Source organism: Bubalus bubalis, chromosome X (assembly GCF_019923935.1).
Source record: "Bubalus bubalis isolate 160015118507 breed Murrah chromosome X, NDDB_SH_1, whole genome shotgun sequence".
NCBI lineage: Eukaryota > Metazoa > Chordata > Mammalia > Artiodactyla > Bovidae > Bubalus > Bubalus bubalis.
In genome coordinates, this window is record NC_059181.1 from 108348925 (window position 1) to 108371505 (window position 22581).

At 43.2% G+C, this 22581-nt stretch overlaps 1 protein-coding gene across 1 annotated transcript; it reads right to left on the reverse strand.

Moving 5' to 3' along the window:
- Window positions 1–9404: 9404 nt before the first annotated feature.
- LOC102405405 (histone H2B type 1-C/E/F/G/I-like) lies at window positions 9405–9834 on the reverse strand. The gene has a single exon (XM_006059695.4). It carries the CDS (start codon window positions 9832–9834, stop codon window positions 9454–9456), a length of 381 nt encoding a protein of 126 aa, XP_006059757.4. The 3' UTR covers window positions 9405–9453.
- Window positions 9835–22581: the final 12747 nt, after the last annotated feature.

Here is a 22581-nt window from a genome sequence, read left to right on the forward strand (position 1 = left end):
GCAGCTAGATGCACTTCGAGGGGTTTTCTTTTTCCAATCAAATCACAATTCCTGTATAATCTCTCCCAGGCTACTTGTACAGTTCAGATCTTCATTGCCTGAATTCTAGACCTGCTCTGGTCTTCTTGTGCATGTTCATTTCTCCTCCATCTCCATCAAATTCAATGAGCAGCCTCCCTTAGTACATTGGTGATCTCAACAAACACACCTTGGCACACATGAAAATCACATGTGTAGGGTACATTGTGGGATGACCCAGCTTCAAAAAAAGTGTGTGGTACAGTTCCTAATAAGACACAAAGATGGCAAAAGGTAGATCATATAAAAATGCCCAATACAATGCAAGAGGCTAGATCTTCCACCCCAACCTGATCTGAACCTCTAAACTGTCTCCATTTCTGATCCAGAGCCCATCTGGCAGGACCAGGTCCATGGCTGTTGGACCAATGGAGTTGGACAGGGTTCAATATCTAGAAGGGTTCCCTGTGTTTGGTTCAAGGCTCTGCTGTCACCATTTAAAATTATTAATACTTTTTGAGTAAGAGATCTGAATTTTTCACTGGGCCCATCAAAGAATATGGATGACCCTGCCCATCAAGGACATTCCCAACATCCCCGAGGGTCCCATCCCAAGGTCTCAACCACCCAACCAGTCTTTGACTCCTTCCCTCCTCCCTTCTGCCCACTTTGGCCAGTCTCTCCTTTCCTCACCCCTCAACTGCATTGACTCCATCATCTTCCTCGCCATGGCCTCTCCCTTTGGCTGAGAAAAGTACTCTCTTCCAGTCTTATTCAACCCTGGCACATCACTCTCTACCCCATTGTCATCCAGCCCAGAATTGACTGCTCCTATGAGCTCTGTTGCCCACCAATCTCTTATGTCCTCACCAAGCCTTGCTGTATTCCTGAGCTTAACACTGATCCTTACTCCATCAGTGTCTCAATCCATCTCTGTACACTGATCAATAAATTAATCTAGTATTATGCACTGGATTACACCCCCCTCTCAAATTCATATGTTGAAGTTCTAATCCCCTCAGAATTGAAGTGAAGTGAAGTGAAAGTCACTCAGTCGTGTCCAACTCTTTGAGAACCCATGGACTGTACAGTCCATTGGATTCTCTAGGGCAGAATACTGGAGTGGGTAGCCTTTCCCTTCTCCAGGGGATCTTCCCAACCCAGGGATTGAACCCAAGTCTCCCACATTGCAGGCAGATTCTTTATCAGCTAAGCCACAAGGGAATCCCCTCAGAATATAACCATATTTGGAGACAAGGTCTTTGCAGAGCAATTAAGGTAAAGTGAGGTCCTTAGTGTGGAGTCAACTCCTATCTGACTGTTGTCCTTATAAGAAGAGATAGTCAGACTTCCCAGATGGCTCAGTGTATAAGAATCTGCCTGCCAATATAGGGGACATGGGTTTGATCCCTGGTCTGGGAAGATCCCATATGCTGTGAAGCAGCTAAACCTCTGCACCACAACTACTGGGCCCATGTGCCTAGAGCCTGTGCTCTGCAACAACAGAAGCCACCCCAATGAGAAACCAGAGCACTGCAGTGAAGAGTAGTCCCCCACTCTGCACAACTAGAGAAAGCCTGAGCAAAGCAATTAAGATCCAGTGCAGCCAAAAATAAATAAATAAATAAATGAAAAAATAAATCAAAAGTTGGTTTGTTTTTTTTTAAAAAAAAAAAAAGATGATCAGGACGCAGACATACACAGAGAGAGACCATGTGAGAACACAGGAAGAAGGCTGCCACTAACAAACCAAGAAGAGAGACCTCTGAATAAATCAACCCTGATGACATCTTGATCTCAAACTTCTGGCCTTCAAATCTGTGAGAAAGCAAATATCTCTTGTTTACGCCACCCAGTCTGTGGCACTCTGCACACTAAGATGTCAGGTATTCACTCAGTGCTAATATGTACCAAGGACTGTTCTAGAATGCAGGATTACAGAAGCCAGCAAAATAAACATTAACTCCTACCCTCATGGAACTGAGACCAAAAAAGAAAAAAGAAACTCCAAAGAAGTCAAATATACAGGATATTGCGTGTTGAGAAAAATGAAGCAGAGAAGAGTCTTGGCTCAAGTGCCATCTTCTCAGTGAGGTCTTCCACAACCACTGTATGTAAACACCCTCTGCCCTGAAGCAACAGTTTTCACATGTCCTAGGGTCAATCAAGAGGTCAGTGTGCTGAAGTAGAGCAAGTGAGAGAGGAAGATGGTAGGGGATGAGATCAGACATGCCACGATGGGGGTGGTAAGAAATCATGCAGGGCCTTGAAAGTCATTGTAAGGACTTTGACTGCTAGAGTGATATAAAGAGACAAGGGCAGAAACAGACTATTTAGGGACATGCTAGATTAACTGAAATAATCCAGGTGTGAGGTCATGGTGGCTCCCACTAAGTGATGCAGCAGAGATGGTGGGAGGTAAGCATATTCGGGGTCCGTTTTGATGGTAGAGTACTAGAATTTGATGACAGAATGGTATTGGGCTATGACAGAAAGACAGAAGTCAAAGACAGCTCTCAGGATTTTATTCAGAGAAACAAGAAGGATGGAAGTACACGAACTGAATTGAGGAAGATGGCAATGGTGTTGTTTAGAGAAGCCTGGAGTTCAAGGGTAACATCAAGGCTGGAGATATAATATGAGAATAATTAGCATCTAATCCATACTAAAAGTCATGAGACTGGATGAGATCAACAAAAGAGTGAGTGTAGAAAAAGAAAAGCAACCCAAGAACCAAGCCCTGGGCAGGTAAACATCTAGAAGGGCAATAGCTGAGAAGGAACCAGCAAATAAACGAGTGATCAATTAGGTAGCGGGGAAAACCAGGAGAAGGTGGAAACAACTGAAGAAGGTGTATCAAGAAGGAGGGACCCACACGCTCCTCAAGTCCTATTGACCAGACAAATAAGAGGAGGACAAAGAATTACAGCAACATGTAATTGCTGTAATTACATGTTACAGCAGTAACATGGAGATCAGTCCTTCTCCAGGGGATCTTCCCAACCCAGGGGTCAAACCCGGGTCTCCTGCATTGCAGGCAGATGCTCTATCCTCTGAGCCACCAGGGCAGCCCATCCTTTAAGAGCAATTTCCAGAGAGACGTGGGGAAACAAGGCAGCTGAGAATGCTTTCAATCTACAGTGGAAAAAAACAAATGCCAGTGAGTAGCAACTGGCAGTTCTTTTGAGGAGTTGTGTTGTAAAGGAGAGCAGAGAAGTGGGAAACTGGTAATTGTAGGGGTACATGGGGACCACATGAAAGTGTTTGTTTTTTTTTAATATGGGAGAAATTACAGCATAGCAACGTTTGTGTGCTAATGAGCCAGTAAAGAGGGAACAATTGATGATGCTAGAGAGACATGCCAAGATGCACGTAGGTGGGAGAGGTGATGCTGGAGCTCAGAGCAGCTCTCTTCTGATGCATCCTATTTTCTCACTGAAACAGGAAACCAGGCCACCAGCTGGGAGTAAGGGTGAGAGACGGGCATCAGCCGCTGATGGAGAGCTGGATGTTCTATGGAAATATAACATGATTGCTGGGCGGCATTAAGGGCTCACTTGAGGTTTAATGATCATTCATTTAAAGTGAAATTACTCAGCATGTCTGCATGGTTTTCTCCAGTCATGTTGAACTTCACAGAGTAGGTGGAAAGTTGGATTTTATAAGAGCCGAGTTTCGCTAGTTGAGTACAAAGAAATGGCAGTGGGACATAGGAGTTTTGAGTGGATTCAAAAGAGAGACTTTGATGACTGATCTTGGATTATAGGCTGGGTAAGAAGGGAAGGGAAGGAAGGATAGAGTCAGGGTCTGGTAAAAGGCAGTAGGAAAAAAAGTATGGCTGTCTGAAGGGTCCCCGGTGGTGGCTGGAGTTGGAGGATTGTTGCAGTTCTTGTAGAACTAAAAGGAATGAACTGGCTTTGGGACAGCAGGATATAATGGCGAATATGGAAGGGTGGTAGTGACAGATAAGGATGGGTATTAGGATATGACCAGAGAATTTAGTGGCTGTGATAGGTAGAGAGAAGACAAAGAGTCAATGGACTGACAGACCAAGGAGTTGAATCATCTACGTGGACACTGAAATCAGCAAGAAGGCATATATTTAAGGAGCTCTTGTACTATAGCCCTTGAAGCCAGAAGAAATATCAATAACCTCAGAAATGCAGATGACACCACCCTTATGGCAGAAAGTGAAGAGGAACTAAAAAGCCTCTTGATGAAAGTGAAAGAGGAAAGTGAAAAAGTTGGCTTAGAGCTCAACATTCAGAAAACGAAGATCATGGCATCTGGTCCCATCATATCATGGGAAATAGATGGGGAAACAGTGGAAACAGTGTCAGGCTTTATTTTCTGGGGCTCCAAAATCATTTCAGCAATATGTGAACCGTGAACTTCCTGATGTTCAAGCTGGTTTTAGAAAAGGCAGAGGAACCAGAAATCAAATTGCCAACATCCGCTGGATCATGGAAAAAGCAAGAGAGTCCCAGAAAAGCATCTATTTCTGCTTTATTGACTATGCCAAAGCCTTTGACTGCGTGGATCAAAAGAAACTGGAAAATTCTTCAAGAGATGGGAATACCAGAACACCTGATCTGCCCCTTGAGAAATTTGTATGCAGGTCAGGAAGCAACAGTTAGAACTGGACATGGAACAACAGACTGGTTCCAAATAGGAAAAGGAGTTCGTCAAGGCTGTATATTGTCACCCTGTTTATTTAATTTATATGCAGAATACGTCATGAGAAACGCTGGACTGGAATAAACACACGCTGGAATCAAGATTGCCGGGAGAAATATCAATAACCTCAGATATGCAGATGACACCACCCTTATGGCAGAAAGTGAAGAGGAACTAAAAAGCCTCTTGATGAAAGTGAAAGTGGAGAGTGAAAAAGTTGGCTTAAAGTTCAACATTCAGAAAATGAAGATCATGGCATCCGGTCCCATCACTTCATGGGAAATAGATGGGGAAACAGTGGAAACAGCGTCAGACTTTATTTTTCTGGGCTCCAAAATCACTACAGATGGTGACTGAAGCCATGAAATTGAAAGACACTTACTCCTTGGAAGGAAAGTTATGACCAACCTAGATAGCATATTCAAAAGCAGAGACATTACTTTGCCAACAAAGGTGCGTCTAGTCAAGGCTATGGTTTTTCCAGTAGTCATGTATGGATGTGAGAGTTGGACTGTGAAGAAGGCTGAGAGCCGAAGAATTGATGCTTTTGAACTGTGGTGTTGGAGAAGACTCTTGAGAGTCCCTTGGACTGCAAGGAGATCCAACCAGTCCATTCTGAAGGAGATCAGCCCTGGAATTTCTTTGAAGGAATGATACTAAAGCTGAAACTCCAGTACTTTGGCCACCTCATGCGATGAGTTGACTCATTGGAAAAGACTCTGATGCTGGGAGGGACTGGGGGCAGGAGGAGAAGGGGACGACAGAGGATGAGATGGCTGGATGGCATCACTGACTCGATGGACGTGAGTCTGAGTGAACTCCGGGAGTTGGTGATGGACAGGGAGGCCTGGCGTGCTGTGATTCATGGGGTCGCAAAGAGTGGGACACGACTGAGCAACTGAACTGAACTGAATTGTACCATAGCCCTTGAAGCCTTACCTCCTCCCCAACACCCCACTCTGTTCTTTGGACTCTTTGTGAATCTGAGAGTTCACAAAGGGCACCCCACTGTGCCCTTCAGCTCTTCCCAGGGCCTGACCCTTCCTTCAAACTCATTTGTCCTGGAGATCACCCCACCTGAGCCTACACTCTAGTGAGAGCCAAACCCCATGTTCTAATCCATCATCACTCCCCTGAGCCTTGCCCCTGAGCATTTATTGAGCACCTATTATGTTCCATGAATTCTGCCTCATGATGGTGACATAAAGGTGAATCAAAAAGACTAAGTCTGTGCCCTAATTCCCTTCTGGTTGGAGGAAAGAGACAATAAACTAGCAAACATGGACAAGACCTAAGAAGGCAGTTGACAGAGGTGCAAAGCTGGGAAGGGGGACTGCTATACTGACCGTTACCTCATCCTGATTCTAACCCCGGCCTGGTGGGGTTCTCACTTCAGGCCAGCTCCTGGTGACACTAGAGAGCTCCAATCACTCCCCCAGAGTCTCCCCATTCCAGCCCTAGCTCTGACCTTCACCTTCTTCCTGGCCTTGACCTCAGAACAGCCCCCAGTGCCATCCATCATATTCCTCAACTCTCAGCTGATCCATGATCTATTCCTGAGTCCCACCCCAATACCATCCATCACCTCACTCAGACTGCACTCCATCTCCTGTCTCCTTCCTCCTCACCAAGCTTCTCCTCTAGCTCCTATTCCTGACCACTTACATCCTCCTCAGCACCTCTGCCTGCTCCTCACTTCATCCTGCTCTGGAGTCAGACCATCTAGGTTCAAAGTCAGGCTTTCTACTTGCTCACTGGGTGCCTTGGGCAAGTGGCTTTACCTCTCCAGGCCTCAAGTCTCTCATATAAATCATGGGAATGATAATCTCAGTTTCAAAAATCCTTGTCAAGACTGATTGAGACAATGCAAGCCAAGAGCTTAGCACAGAGCTAGGTTCAACAGGGTCTCAGTCAACACCAATTAAAAAATTACACTAGTCTGGGGTAAATGGTGTGGCACAGGGGGTGCTTCTGGGTTGATTTCTTTCATCCAGCCTGGAAGTATGCAAACCATCACAAGGGAAGTTCTACCCTTACCAGCATGGCCCTCACCCTGGACTTTGGAACATTCCTGGCAAGCTCTGATGTCCTTTTGACAAACTCTGGAAGGGGAAGTGGAACAAGAAGAGAGCCTATTGATCCTGAACTTGCAGGTCTAGGGCTGTCAGAGCAGCTTGTGCCTCTCCAGCTACCTCTGAGAATCTTCCTCCATGTGGCCCAGAGTGGTCCTTGGGGAATCCAGGGTCTGATGGTCCAGAGCACTGGGAGGTTGAGAGCAGCTGAGGAACTACCTGGAATTAGAGGTTGGTCCTTTTGTGAGAGGAAGAAAAAGATCCCTCAGTGACTGAAAGGTCCCCAGTGCCCCTACCCTGGCAGTGGAATTTCCTCCCTTTTGTTGAACAGTCATTTTCCCTTTGATCATCTTTCCCAGCTAAGGGTAGAATAACCCCAGACCAGGATTTATCAAAGACTATGATGCACAAGAATCCTCTAGTATGCTTTTTGATCATGGCAGCTCTCATGTCTTGCTCTGTATCCCATACAGAAGCAGTAGGCCTGACGGTGAGCCCAAAGTCTGCATGCTTACCCAATATCCAGTGTGCTGGTGGCTCTATGATGTGGATGTGGGCCCCTGGGTGAGCCACACTTTCAGAAACACAACTCTGATCTTGACTTTCTGTTTTAGAAGTGCCCCCCTGTCTCTCCCTTTCACATCCCCCTCCCCAAGCAGATGACTCCCAGAGGATGGACTGTAAGAGGAAGCAGCCTAACCTCAGATTTGGCATGTGAAGTTAGCAAGCACATGTGAAACCCTAGGAGCCTTCAGAAACCCTAGGAGCCAGCACAAGCATCTCAAGACCTGGCCAGGGGTCCTGAGAGGTCTGAACAGGGTAACCTGGGTTGACCAGGTTGTTCAGGGCTGAGGAACCAAAGCCAAGGCTGGATAGCCATTATATGGCTCATAATATCCACACATCCTTTTTGGTCCAACCTTGAACAGGAAGGAGCTCAAACCAGTCAATCCTAAAGAAAATCAACCCTGAATATTCATTGGAAGGACTGATGCTGAAGCTGAAGCTTCAATACTTTGGAGAAGAGGGTGACAGAGGATGAAATGGTTGGATGGCATCACTGACTCAATGGACATGAGTTTGAGAAAACTCCAGGAGATAGTGAAGGACAGGGAAGCCTGGAGTGCTGCAGTCCACAGGGTTGCAAAGAGTCGGACACTGAACAACAACAACAATAACACACATACAGCCTAAACCAGGAAGGTGCTAAAGCAGTAAGCTCCCAGAGCCCTGAGCCCTATTGCCCTTCATTTTCCCTGCTTCCCTCTCCTGGACATTGTGGGCAGGGTACCTGCCACTATGATCCTTGGCAAGCACATTTCTTTCCTCTCTGGATACCATGATCATACAAGATGTGACAACCATGTTTGAGGGCTCCAAATTCAAGTCCAAATACATTCCTTGCCTCTAATTCTGATGATTGGAGGTGGGGGCACCAGAATCATGCTTTCAGAAAAGACTGAGCCTCCTGGAGCCACTACCTTTACAGGAATGTTCACCAAACATCATAGGTGTCACTTGCCACCAGCCTCTGGTCTTCAGTAGACACATCAAATCTAAGATGACATCAATCGCACGACCTAGAAATTAAGCCATACTTACAATTAATATATGATACAACACTTTCTTAGTGCATACAATTTTTATTTTGTACTTATTAAAAAAGCTCTATGAGACTTCATCAGATGATGATTTTTCTCATAGATCTTTCAGGTGTTTATAGAAAAAGAAAAATACAAGTAAAATTAAGTAAATTTGATTTCAAGGCTAACTCTCCTGAATAACTTTTTGACTGAGACTTGCAGATGGCACTGTTTTCCCATACAGCATCTGAGGCTTCAGGCGTGTTGGGGACAGGGCCTTTCTTTAAATAATGATTTTTTTAAAAAAGCCTGCAGGGAGGGAGGAGTCAAAATGGTGGAATAGGGTGATGTGGAATTTGTCTCTCCTCACAAGTACATTAAGAATACATCTACAAATGAAACAGTCTTCACAGAGCACCTGCTCAACATTAGCAGAAGACTTTGGACACCTGAGAGGATAAGATCAATCCCCCTGCAACCAAGTAGGTAAGAGAATTCAGCACTGCCAAACCAGCTTTACAATAAATACTAAAGGAACTTCTCTAGGCAGAAAACAAACAAGATGGAAAAGATCTACAAACACAAACTCAAAACAGTTAAGAAAATGGTAATAGGGACATACATACTAACAATTACCTTAAATGTAAATGGATTAAATGCTTCCACCAAAAAACACAAACTGGCTGAATGGATATAAAAATTAGACCCATGTATATGCTGTCTACAAGACACTCACTTCAGCTCTAGTGACACATGCAGACTGAAAGTGAGGGAATAGAAAAGTATATTCCATGCAAATGGAAATCAAAAGTAAGCTAGACTAGCAATACTCCTATTAGACAAATTAGACTTTAAAGACTACTGCAAGAGACAAGAAAGGACACTACATAATGATCAAGAAGATGATATAATCATCCAAGAAGATGATATAACAATTGTAAGTATTTCTGCACCAAACATAAGTGAAGCGAAGTCGCTCAGTCATGTCTGACTCTTAGCGGCCCAATGGACTACAGGCCCTCCGTCCATGGGATTTTCCAGGCAAGAATACTGGAGTGGGGTGCCATTGCCTTCTCTGTTAACAGCGGCAAGGCATATTATATTTACTTGGAGCTGGTATACTTGGTGACAGCTTTAGTGCCCTCGGACACGGCGTGCTTGGCCAGCTCCCCACGTAGCAGCAAGCGCACGGCAGTCTGGATATCCCTGGATGTGATAGTCGAGCGCTTGTTGTAATGAGCCAGGCGCAATGCCTCACCAGCGATGCACTTGAAAATGTCGTTGACAGAGAAGTTCATAATTCCCATGGCCTTGGACGAGATGCCGGTGTCCAGATAGACTTGCTTCAGCACCTTGTACACGTACATGGAGTAGCTCTCCTTGCGGCTGTGCTTGCGCTTCTTGCCATCCTTCTTCTGGGCCTTGGTCACAGCTTTTTTAGAGCCCTTTTTAGGGGCAGGAGCAGACTTAGCTGGTTCAGGCATGTCTATAATGACAACACCCAACAACACAGAAAGATCACCAAACATAGGAGCACCTCAATACAGAAGTCAAATGCTAATAGTCATGAAAGGGGAAATTGACAGTAACAAAATAATAGTGGGGGGCCGTAACACCCCACTTACACCAATGGAAGATCATCCAGACAGAAAATTAATAAGGAAACACAAGCCTTAAATGACACATTAGACCAAATAGACTTAGTCGATATTTGTAGGACATTCCATCTAAAAGCAGAAGAATGCACTTTCTTCTCAAGTGCACATGGAATAGTCTACAGGATAGATCACATCTTGGGTCACAAATCAAGCCTCAGTAAATTTAAGAAAATTGAAATCATTTCAAGCATCTCTTCCAACCACAGCACCATAAGATTAGAAATCAACTACAGGAAAATAACTGTAAAAAGCACAAACACATGGTGGCTAAACAATATGCTACTAAATAACAAAGAGATCACTGAGGAAATCAAAATACAATGAAAAAAATGGCAACAAAAACATGACAACCCAAAACCTATAGGATGCAGCAAAAGCAGTTCTAAGAGGGAAATGAAATGAAATGAAGTTGCTTCAGTCATGTCCAACTCTTCAGGCTCCTCCACCTATGGGATTTTCCAGGCAAGAATACTGGAATGGGTTGCCATTTCCTTCTCCAGGAGATCTTCCCAACCCAGGGATCGAACCTGGATCTCTTGCACTGCAGGCAGACTCTTTACCATCTGAACCACCAGGGAATAGTTCTAAGAGGGAAGTCTGTAGCAATACAATCCTACCTCAAGAAACAAGAAAAATCTCAAATAAAGAACATAACCTTACACCTACAGCAACTGGAGATAGAAGAACAAAAAACCCCAAAGTTAGTAGAATGAAAGAAATCATAAATACCAGAGCAGAAAAAAATTAAACAGAAATGAAGAAAAGAATGGCAAAGATCAATGAAACTAAAAGCTGATTCTTTGAGAAGATGAACAAAATTGATAAAGCTTTAGCCAGACTCATCAAGAAAAAAAAGGAAAGCCTCTTCAATAAGTGGTGCTGGTGAAACTCGGCAGCTACATGTAAAAGAATGAAATTAGAACTCTTCCTAACACTATACACAAAAATTAACTCAAAATGGATTAGAGACCTATATGTAAGGCTAGACACTATAAAACTCAGAGGAAAACATAGGCAGAAGACATTTATCTTAAGACATAAATCACGGCAAGATCCTCTTTGACCCACTACCTAGAGTAATGAAAATAATAACAAAAATAAAGAGATAGGACCTAATGAAACTCAAACGCTTTTGCACAGCAAAGGGAACCATAAACAAGACAAAAAGACAACCCCAGAAGGGGAGAAAATATTTGCAAATGAAGCAACTGACAAAGGATTAATCAAAATATACAAACAGTTCATGCAGCTCAATATAAAAAAAATTTTAAAAACGGGCAGAAGACCTAATAGATATTTCTCCAAAGAAGACATACAGATGGCCAACAACATGAAAAGATAGTCAACATCACTAATTATTAGAGAAATGCAAATCAAAACTACAATGGGATATCACCTCACACTGGTCAGAATGGCCATCATCAAAAAAAAAAATGTACAAGTGATAAATGCTGGAGAGGATGTGGAGAAAAGGGAACCCTCTTACACTGTTGGTGGGAATGTAAATTGATACAACCTCTACAGAGAACAGTATAGATGTTCCTTAAAAATATACAAATAGAACTAATATATGACCCAGCAATCCCACTCCTGAGAATACTCTCAGAGAAAATCATAATTCAAAAAGATACATGCACCTCAATGTTCACTGAGGCACTATTTTCAATAGCCAGGACATGGACATAACCTAAGTGTTCATCAACACAGGAATGGATAAAGATGTGGTGGTGATGTTTTAGTCACTAAGTCGTGGCCAACACTTGGTGATCCCATGGACTGTAGCCTGCCAGGCTCCTCTGTTCATGGAATTCTCCAAGCAAAACTACTGAAGTGGGCTGCCATTTCCTTCTCCAGGGGATCTTCCCCACCCAGGGATCAAACATTGGTCTCTTGCGTTGCAAGCAGATTCTTAACCAAATGAGGTACCAGGGAAGCCCAAAGATGTAACACATACTTACAACAGAATATTCCTCAGCCGTAAAAATGAACAAAATCATGTCATTTGCAGAGATGTGGATGAACCTAGAGCTATCATGGAGAGTGGAGTAAGTCAGAAAGAAAAAAAAGAAATATCATGTATTGACTTATACATCTGGAATTTAGAAAAAAAGTATAGATGATCTTATTTCCAAAGCAGAAATAGAGACACAGATGTAGAGAACAAATGTATTGGTTCCAGAGGGGGTAAAGTGGGATGCATTGGGAATTTGGGATTGACACAGATACACTACTATGTATAAAATAGGTGACTATAAGAACCAACTCTATAGCACAAGGAGCTCTACCCAGTGTAGTAGTGACCTGAATGGGAAGGTAATTCAAAAAAGAGGGGATATATGTATGCATATAAGGCTTCCCAATTGGCACTAGTGGTAAAGAATCTGTCTACCAATGCAGGAGATACAAGAGACATGGGTTTGATCACTGGGTAGGGAAGATCCCCTGGAGGAGGGCAAGGCAACCCACTCCAGTATTGTTGCCTGGGAAATCCCATGGACAGAGGAGCCTGGCAGGCTACAGTCCATGGGACCACAAAGAGTTGGACACAACTAAAGTGACTTAGCACACACGCACATGTATACTTATCGCTGACTTACTTTTCTGTATGGCAGAAACTGACACAAGAGTGTAAAGCAAATAAACTCCAATAAATCTTTTTTTAAAAGCCTGCAGGCCCTAAAGCAGGTTTTGCAACTTCCAGAGGTTGGCCAGTTTGGACTGCTGCTCAGGGAATGTAATTCATCTCACTGATCGTATTTGATTTACTGCCTGGGCACCATCTCCCCACCTGGTCCCCATAGCCATTGGTTCCTAGAAGTTAAAGGAGTCTCTCATCTACTTTCCTGGTTCTGGTGAGGGATTAGAATCTTCCACTGTCCCATTCCCCCCCTACCTCCCCTCGCCCGCCACCTTAGGGCCCAGCTTCAAGCTGTACAGCTGCTTGGCTGTGGTATAGAACTGGCTCCTCCAAACAGAGCATTCCATTTCTGTGCTGGCTGCCTGATCCTCAAGGAACTAGGGCCACGAGGGGGTGACAGGACCTCAGTGTGGAGGAGTGAAAGTGATTTTGGATGAGGCCACCTCTCCCCACTCTAGGTTCCTTCCCAGTCCCTGGTTTCTTGCCTTCAGAGCATTTGCAGATGTGCCATTTTGCTGATTCATTCATGTTTCATGGTGGTCTGTCTGCCTCCCCAGCCAGATCCTCTCTGTAGCCTCAGCTCCTTCCTCCCTTTCTCATCTCATTTCCTACCATCTAGACTAGGAATTGTACATATTTTTCTCAGTTCTGATTATGAAAATATATGCTCCCATTGGGAAATTTCAGAAAGAACCAGTCGCAGTCCCACCAGATAGAGAAAACCACTATTAAAATTTGCATTTATTGCCCTCCTGTTTTTCACTCTATAAATCCAATTTTACATCATTTAGTTTATGTGATGTAAAGATTTTTGTTAATTTAAAGAACATTTTTATTTGTTTATAAAATTCATAGTATGCACATTATAAAAACATTGAGGAAAAACGTGTATAAACAAGAAAGTTAAAAATTACCCATAATTTCATTGCCTGGTGAGAATCATTTTAGTAGTTCGGATTTATTCTTCTGTATGTTTTTTTCCACCATTTTTCCCCCTTAACAAAATCTCATGACCCAGCGGGCATCTTCCTTTGTCAGCATGAGACAAAGTATGACTGAACCAATACTTCCTTATTTCCCACTTCTTTCTGATTCCAATGTATATTGCTTTCTTTCCATTGTCAACAACACAGTTGTGGCCTCATTGGCACACATGTCCTTGGCATGTGACTGTCTTCTTGTTTTGCTTTCATCCTTGCAAAGGCTTTCTCCAGCCTCAACATTTCAAAATAAATGACTTGTCACCATTTTTGTGTTTTTGTTAGTGAACATGTGAATTTTTAATCTGTCCAGAATTGAATTTGGTTTAATATTTAAGCTCAGGATTAGCTTTATTTTTCTGATTGTTTAATCTGTTTGTGAAATATCATCATTTCTCCACCTGAGTTGAAGAGAAAGGGTAGCTAATGGATGTGAATTTGAGCAAACTCTGGGAGATAGTGGAGAATAGAGGAGCCTGGCATGCAGGCCATGGGGTCATAGAGTCGGACACAACTTAGCAACTGAATGACAACAACAAGGGGACTTGAGCCCCTACGATATCTATCAACCCCCCCCAATATATATTTGATGTGGACAATTAAGGTTCCCATAGCCTTCAAGAATCACCACCTACTCCTACTGACAAGAGAGCCATCCTGAAAATTCGTCTCTAAAGCAAGTCTGAAGCCACAGCTACACCACACTGATTGAGGTGTCAATACTGCCGTGTCTATATCACATATCCTTGCCTCTGTTTCTAGTGTAGCCTGTCTCCTCATGCCAGCCACACACTCCTAAGCCCAGTGTAATTCTAACACACCTGGAATATAGGCTAGGGCAAGTACCCTCTCACCCTGTGCCCCCAATTGTATCTACTTCTCTCCCCCAATAATTTCATTATTAGTGATTTACTCTTCTATCAAAACTCTGGAATAGTTTCATAAAGTTACAAAAGAAAAATAACAGCCTTGATATCACAGTTGTAATTGCATTAAATTTGGAGAAAACTGGTATCTTTACAACATAAATCTTTTCTCTCAAGCTAATGGTATTTCTTTATATATGTATATTTTTCATTTTATTTATTTGTTGATTTATTTTTAGCTGCTCTGGGTCTTCATTGCTGCACTTGGACTTGGTCTAGTTGCAGCAAGTGGGGGTTACTCTCTAGTTGTGTTGAGTAGCTTCTCATTGTGGTGGCTTCTCTTATTGCCGAGCACAGGCTCTAGGCACACGGGCTTCAGTAGTTGCAGTTCCTGGGCTCTAGGTGCGTGGGTTCAGTAGTTGTGGCACATGGGCCTAGTTGTCCCGCAGCATGTGGGATCTTCCCAGACCATGCATTGAACCCATGTCTCCTGCATTGGCAGGCAGATTCTTAACCACTGGACCACCAGGAAAGTCCTGGTACTTCTTTTCATTTTCCTAAATCTTATGTGATTTTTCTCAGCAAGTTTTTTGAGTTTTGTTCTTATAAGTTCTACATACGTTTTAATATTTTATGTATAGAGTGTGTATATAAATATATAGCATATATGTTAGCATGACAGAGCTATGGCAAACCTAGATAGCATAATAAAAAGCAGAGACATCCATCGCTTTGCTGACAAAGGTCCATAGAGTCAAAGCTATGGTTTTTCCAGTAGTCATGTATGGATGTGACAGTTCGGCCATAAAGAAGGCTGAGCATCAAAGAATTGGTGGTTTCAAATTGTGGTTCTAGAGAAGACTCTTGAGAGTCCTTTGGACAGCAAGATCAAACTAGTCAATTGTAAACGAAATCAATCCTGAATATTCATTGGAAGAACTGATGCTGAAGCTCCAATACTTGGGCCACCTGATGCGAAGAGCTGACTCATTGGAAAAGACCCTGATGCTGAGAAAGATTGAGTGCAGGAGGAAAAGGGGGTGACAGAGGGTGAAATGGTTAGACAGCATCATCAACTCAATGGACATGAATTTGAGCAAACTCCAGGAGATAGTGAAGGCCAGGGAAGCCTGTTGTGCTACATTCAGTCCATGGGGTTGCAAGGAGTCGGACATGACTTAGGGACTGAACAACAACCAATATGTTAACATATGTTATACAATGTTATATGTAGAAGATAACATATATTATACATGACATGTTATTATTAACATTAATTACATAATGTACAAAGTATATATATATTTATTGCAGTTGTGAATGGAATCTTTTTTTCTGGCTAATTATCGTTGGTTTATGAGAAAGGTGATGATTTTTATAAAATTATCTTGTACCCATCTGTCTGGCTAAAAATGCTTCTTTATTGTGTAGTTATCCAATTAGGTGACATAGAATTTGCAAATGAGAATAAATGTGTCTCTTTTTTCCAGATTCCTCCCATTTGTTTCTTGTTCTGATCCCACCACAAAGTCCTGCCCTTGGCTGTCATGGCAACACTGCTAGGGATTCACTATGCATACTGATGTTTCATTTACCACTGGTTCAGATATATTTAATATATCATGCTGAAGGAGAATCCTTTTATTCCTGGTTCACTTGTATTTGTTATTTTAATCAGAAATGGAAGTTGAATTTTATTAAATAACTTGTGTTGATTTGCCATATTTTTTAATGAATACAATCAATTTCATTGTATGGAGGTTTCAAAATGTACCCAACCATTCCTCAGGGAATTGGAGGCTTAGATTTTTTTTCCAACTTTCATTACTGTAAATGATGCTGCAAATTAATATCTTTATAAAAAATAAATAGGCATCTTTTTTTTTTTTTTTTACATGAGCAGGAAGAAAAGCAAGTGACCAAGATTGTCGAGCATCTCCTCTGGCTCTAGTACTGGGGTTGGTCTTTCAAATCTGCTGGTCTTTCTGGTTCACCCATGTTTGAATTAGTTGGGGGACACTTCTAGCAGCTAAATTTTGGTGAACGTGCAAATGAGTAGGAGACAGCTAACACAGACAGAGGAGTCTAATTATTCTTTTTTAGACTTCTATTTATTTTTCAGCTTAATTCAGCTCAATACATAACTCCTGAATGCTTCTTGTGAATCAGAGATGGTGTGGATTAAAGGCAGACTCTACTCAGCTCCTGCCTTTAAGGGTCTCTTAGTCAGCACATCCTCATGTAAATGAGAATACAGATCTGGGAGAGGGAGAGGGTGGGATGATTTGGGAGAATGGCATTGAAATATATATAATACCATATATGAAACGAGTCGCCAGTCCAGGTTCAATGCACGATACTGGATACTTGGGGCTGGTGCACTGGGACGACCCAGAGGGATGGTACGGGAAGGGAGGAGGGAGGAGGGTTCAGGATGGGGAACACATGTATACCTGTGGCAGATTCATTTTGATATATGGCAAAACCAATACAATATTGTAAAGTTAAATAAAATAAAATAAAATTTAAAAAAAGTAGAATATTGGAGAAGTCCCTGGTGGCCTACTAGTTAGGATTCTGGGCTTTCACTGCCATGACTCAGGTTCAGTCCCTGGTTGGGAACTGAGATTCCCACAAGCCTTGAGGCATGGCCAAAAAAAAAGCAAATCAAGGGTCCCTAGCTGTAAAATTGGCTTCACTGGTGGCTCAGTGGTAAGGAATCCTCCTGCAATGCAGGAGCTGCAGGAGACATGAGTTCAATCCCTGGGTCGGGAAGATCCCCTGGAGGAGGGCGTGGCAACCCACTCCAGTATTCTTCCCTGGAGAAGCCCCATGGACAGAGGATCCTGGTAGGCAATAGTTCATAGGGTCACAAAGAGTCGGACACAACTGAAATGACTTAACACGCATGCAGAGGTATAAAATCATGTGGTTAAAAAATTTGAACCTTTATAGGGTCTGATTCTGAGAACTAAGATGCTATACAACAAGGTTGGTCTAAATCTCAGTGTGAAAGGGATTCACCTCACTTTTGCTAGCAAAAAGTATGGTAGTTTAATTTTCTTTACAAAGCTTATTAAAATATTCCATCACTTTGTGGTCATAGTGGTTTAGTCGCTAAGTCATGTCTGACTCCTGTGTACTTATTTACACTCACTTGCCTTTTATTAATGCTTATGAGATGGCTGGATGGCATCACTGACTCGATGGACGTGAGTCTCAGTGAACTCCAGGAGTTGGTGATGGACAGGGAGGCCTGGCGTGCTGCGATTCATGGGGTCGCAGAGTCGGACATGAATGAGCGACTGATCTGATCTGATCTGATCTTCTTGTTTATCCTTTGTGATTCTTTCCATTTCTTTTAAACATGAAAATCTCACCTATCCCAGGGTCAGAAAGATATTTTATACATTTTTTTCTTAGTTTTTTTACGGTTTTATTTTTTTCAGTCACTCAATCACGTCTGACTCTTTGACAGGGTTCCCTGTCTTTCACCATCTCCCGGTGTTTCCTCAAACTCATGTCCATGAGTTTTAAGTCATGACTTCAAAGATGGAGGGAAACAATAAATCTCCCAGACCTTTGCTATGGAGGTTTCCTCTCCCTGTAATGTCCACCAGCCCCCCTTCTCCAACTCATAACATTCATTTGGAGCTGAGACCCAGGATAAGCCTGCCCTTCCCCCAGAACTCCTCTTACAGCTAGAAGGGGTCTTGTCATCATTGCTTCCATTAGAGCATCTCCATTTCTTTCACTTTTTTTCCCCAATATATATCTAATGCTTGTCCACCCTGTTTCCTGGGCTCGGGAGAGAGTGGGGAATCAGTTTGACCCCACTCTATGACACTAATAGTTCAGAAGTAAGGACAGAAGGTAAACAGTTATTTATTCAATGTGCTTAATCTATTAAATGATTTATTTATTAAGCAAAATAATATATAAGTACACATGGAGATAAATTGCGCTGTTATGAGCATTTATGGAAAGGGAGAGGGTTTAGTTAAAATGATATAGTAACATTAGAATAAGAAACAAGAGACATACATACTGAAAATAATACATTGTAAAAGTGTATCATTAATAGCAAATTCTATGATTGCTTACTTAGAAAGCTAAAGATGATTAAGAAATCTTTTTAGGAAGGCAGATGAATACAAGACTATTTTATCCAAAAAACTTAACCTTTTTATTAATCAGCCACAAAATAGAATGGAGAAAAATACTACTCACAGTTACAACTTCCACTTTGAGGAAGAGATATTTAAACAGAGACCTAAAGCAAAAGATGAAGTCAGCCATGTAAGGGGCTTTTAAGGTAGAAGCCTTTCTGGCAGAAGCAATAGCAAGTACAAAAGCTGAAGGCACAAAAGTGCTTGATGTTCAACAGCCATAAGGGAGGCTGGCATGGTTGGGGCATATGGCGAGCAAGGGTTGGGGGCAGACACAGGAGGTGAGTTCAAAGAGATGGCAGGGCCCTAGAGGACTTTGCAAGGGACTCACCATTTCTCTAAGTACAATGGAAGGTGTTGGAGGGTTTGAAACAAGCAAGTGACATTCTCAGTTTGATATTCTATGAAGACCACTCTGGAAGTTGTATAGGGAATGGATGGTAAGGAGCAAGAATGTAAGTAAGGAGACCAGTGAAGAAGACATGGGAGAGACATTTCAGGGAATGTCCTGCAGGTGAGGGAACTTGCAGGTGAAGAGCAGCAGATGGATTCCAGATAGATTATGGAGGAGATCTTGAGCCAACAAGATGTTGCTGTTGAGTGGATATGGAGAGTTAAGGAAAATGAAGAGGTTAGGGTTGGTCCCAAGAGCATTAATACCACAAATTGGGTGGCTGTCTTCGTCACCTGGGGCTGCCATAACAAAATACCACAGGCTGGGTGGGTTTAAACAACAGACATCAATTTTCTCACAGTTCTGGAGGTTGGGAGCTCCAAGGTTAGAATGCTGGCAAATATGGTTCTTGGTGAGGGCACTCTTCCTTACTTGCAGATGGAAACCATTTCACTGTGTCCTCACGTGGCCTTTCCTCTGTGTGAGTGCAGTGAGAGAGGAATCTCTAGTGTTCTTTCCTCTTCCTCTAAGGATACCAGTATTATTGGATTAGTTCCACCCTTTCGATCTCATTTAACCTTAATTACTTCCCTAAAGATCTCGTCTCCAAATACAGTCCCATCTGGGGTTAGGGTTGCAACATATGAATCTGGAGGGTGGGCATAATTCAGTCTACAACACTGGTTTAAGTAAGAAATTCATTGTCTCACAGCTATGCAGGCTAGAAGTCCAAGATCAATGTGTGGGCAGGATTGGTTCCTTCAAAGGCTGAGAGGGAGAACATGTCTCAGGCCTCTCTCCCAGCTTCTGGTGGTTTACTGGCCACCTTGTGTGTTCCTTGGCTTGTAGAAGCATCACCCCGTCTGTCTTCATCTTCGCCTGTGGTTCTCTGTGTGTGTGTGTGTCCACGTTTCCCTTTTTGTATAAAGACACCAGTCATGGTGGATGAGGGACCCCTGCTCCAGTATGATGCCTCATGTTCACTCATTACATCTGCATGACCCTACTTTCAAAGAAGGTCCCATTTGGAAGTCCTGGGGGTTGGAATGCCACTATATGAATGTTTGGAGGACACAACTCAGGCCATAACAGGAGATTTTTGCCTTAGAGAACTAGGTGAACAAGGAGCTCCATCTACTGAGAGAGGAAAAACTATGGGGCCAACAGGCTTGTGGGGGTATCAAAAGTTTTGTTTTGAACATAATATATTTGAAATGCCAAATGGGTATCTAAGTTTTGGGGTGTAACGTCGTCAGTTGTGTATATGACTCTGGCTCAGTAAAGAAATGTGGTGTGGCTGGTATATTTAAAATGGATAACTAACAAGAACCTACTCTATAGCACAGGGAACTCTGTTCAATGTTGTATGCCAGCCTGGATGGGAGGGAAGCTTGTGGGAGAATGGATACATGTATATGTATGGCTTAGTCCCTTTGCTGTCCACCTGAAACTATCACAGCATTGTTAATCGGCTATACTCCAATATAAATTTAAAAAAAAAAAAAAAAAGGTGAGGTGTGTGTGTGTGTTTTATAGTTAGGGGACTGGATGTGATCACTTAGGGTATGAAAGAGGTGCAGAAGAATCCAAGACCCAACTTTAGGAGTCAGGAGGAAGAACCAGCAAAGGAGAGTGAGAAGGAGTAGCCAGTGAGGTAGCAGATGGTGACACAGGAGTGAGGTTTCCTAGAATCTTAGAGAAGGGAGTGTTTACAGGAAAGGCTGTCCAGTGACTCAACAGTGCTGAGAGCTACAGTAACACTAGGGCAGATAGGTGAAGGGTGAACTTGACAACACGGAGTTCATAGGTGACCATGGTAAGAGTTATTTTAGTGGACTGGTGGCAGCTGAGGCTGGATTCAAGAGTGTTGATGCCTATACTGGGAAGAGAGAGGAATTGAAGGTAATACCTACAGACAAGTGCTTTGAAAGGAAGCAGGAAAATGTGGGAGAAAGAAGATAGGAGTCAAGAGATGATTTTTTTTTCCAGCTGGTAACAATGACAGCAGGTTTGCATGGTGTGGGGACGGTCAAGTAGAGAGGGGGAATTCAGTGATGCTGGACAGAGGGACAAGTGGGAAGGATGGATCTAGGGTGAAGAGAAGGCATCAGCCTTGGAGAACAGAAGGGAGGCATCTGCTGTTTTAGCTTGCGGAAAGGAGGAAAGTTGATTATAGAGGAAGGCAGGTGAATATGCTTGGTGATGGTATGATGAGGGAGTTTCCATTCCATATTTTCTAATTTCTAAATCAAATATGGACAAGGTGAGCAGGAGGAAAGTGAGAAGACATGGATACTTTGAGGAGAGAGCAAATCACTATTGTAAGATGGACTGGAAAAACACAAGACACAGAGGTCCTCCCGCACAGCGAGGTGTGCCCAGGTGAGTTGGCGATCATAAATCTATAAGGCTGTGCAATGTGCCAGATTGTGTGATTCTTTCTACCAACACAGAGATGCTTAAGTGCAGATGCACAAAGCATAAATAGTTGGGTTCATCCAACGTTGGGGATTTGCTAGTCAATTGTTAAAGAAGGCAAGAAGGGGCAGGGAGTGATGATATGATGGTTCATGACTCTAAGGGCACTTGGAGAGTAGAGACGGGAGATATAAAGAGATCTGATCAAGGGATGGACTGAAATCTTGAGAATAAGGTTCTGTCCCACATGTAGAGCCTGGCCCTATGTAGGTGCTCAGAAAATATTAATTGACTTGGTCACAAGGGAGGACACTGGAGAGCCGCAATACTGCAACCATACACCAGGGGGCAAGAGACGACAAGAAATGAGTCTAATCAAGCCCTGCCTCAAGTTTGGGGGCTGTGTGGCCAGAGCTCCAGGCCCCCTCCTGCCTGCTCTCAGTTTCCCCAGGCAGTGGGGGCAAATGATACTGCGTATCCAAGCTGGAGTCTACTGAAGGTACCACCAGGTGGCTGGTGGTGGAGCGTGTGGGGCAGGAACAGAAGAAATCATGAGCCCTATGACAGATAACAGGACCTCCTTCATGTATGCCTGTCCTGGGCTCTTGGTCCATGTCTGGGCTCTGGACAATGCCCCAGTCGTGAGCAACCACAGGAAGCAGACTCGAAGTGTTCTTGGGCACCCTCACATACAGAAAACTGGTACCAAGAAGTTCAATCTATGTGTTGGTCCTGAGGAGCCATCCCACTTCCCCTGAGGCTTGTCCCATGGGATATAGCCTCATATGCTGACTTGACCTAGAGCAGCCCTAGAGCTACGTGCCCCGAACCTGGAAAGGTGTTTTGCTGAAGCAGGGGCCTGGGGATCTTCTGGAGGAGAGGAAAGACCCATTGCTCAACATACCTTCCATATGCCTCCTGTATGCCCAGCCCATGTTGGGAGCACAAAACAAGGTCGCTTCTCCAGTCATCTGTTCACCTACGTGCTCCCTCATTTACTCAAGCTTTCCCTGCCCCTACTGTGTGTTAGTGAAGGTAACAGACAATTATGCCCAATAGGATAGACCACAGAAAGGGACGTGTCAAGGCCAATGTCTGACTACTGGCA

Coding starts and splice junctions, on each gene's coding strand:
- LOC102405405 (XM_006059695.4), bottom strand. CDS start 9,834: ATGCCTGAACCAGCTAAGTCTGCTCCTGCCCCTAAAAAGGGCTCTAAA.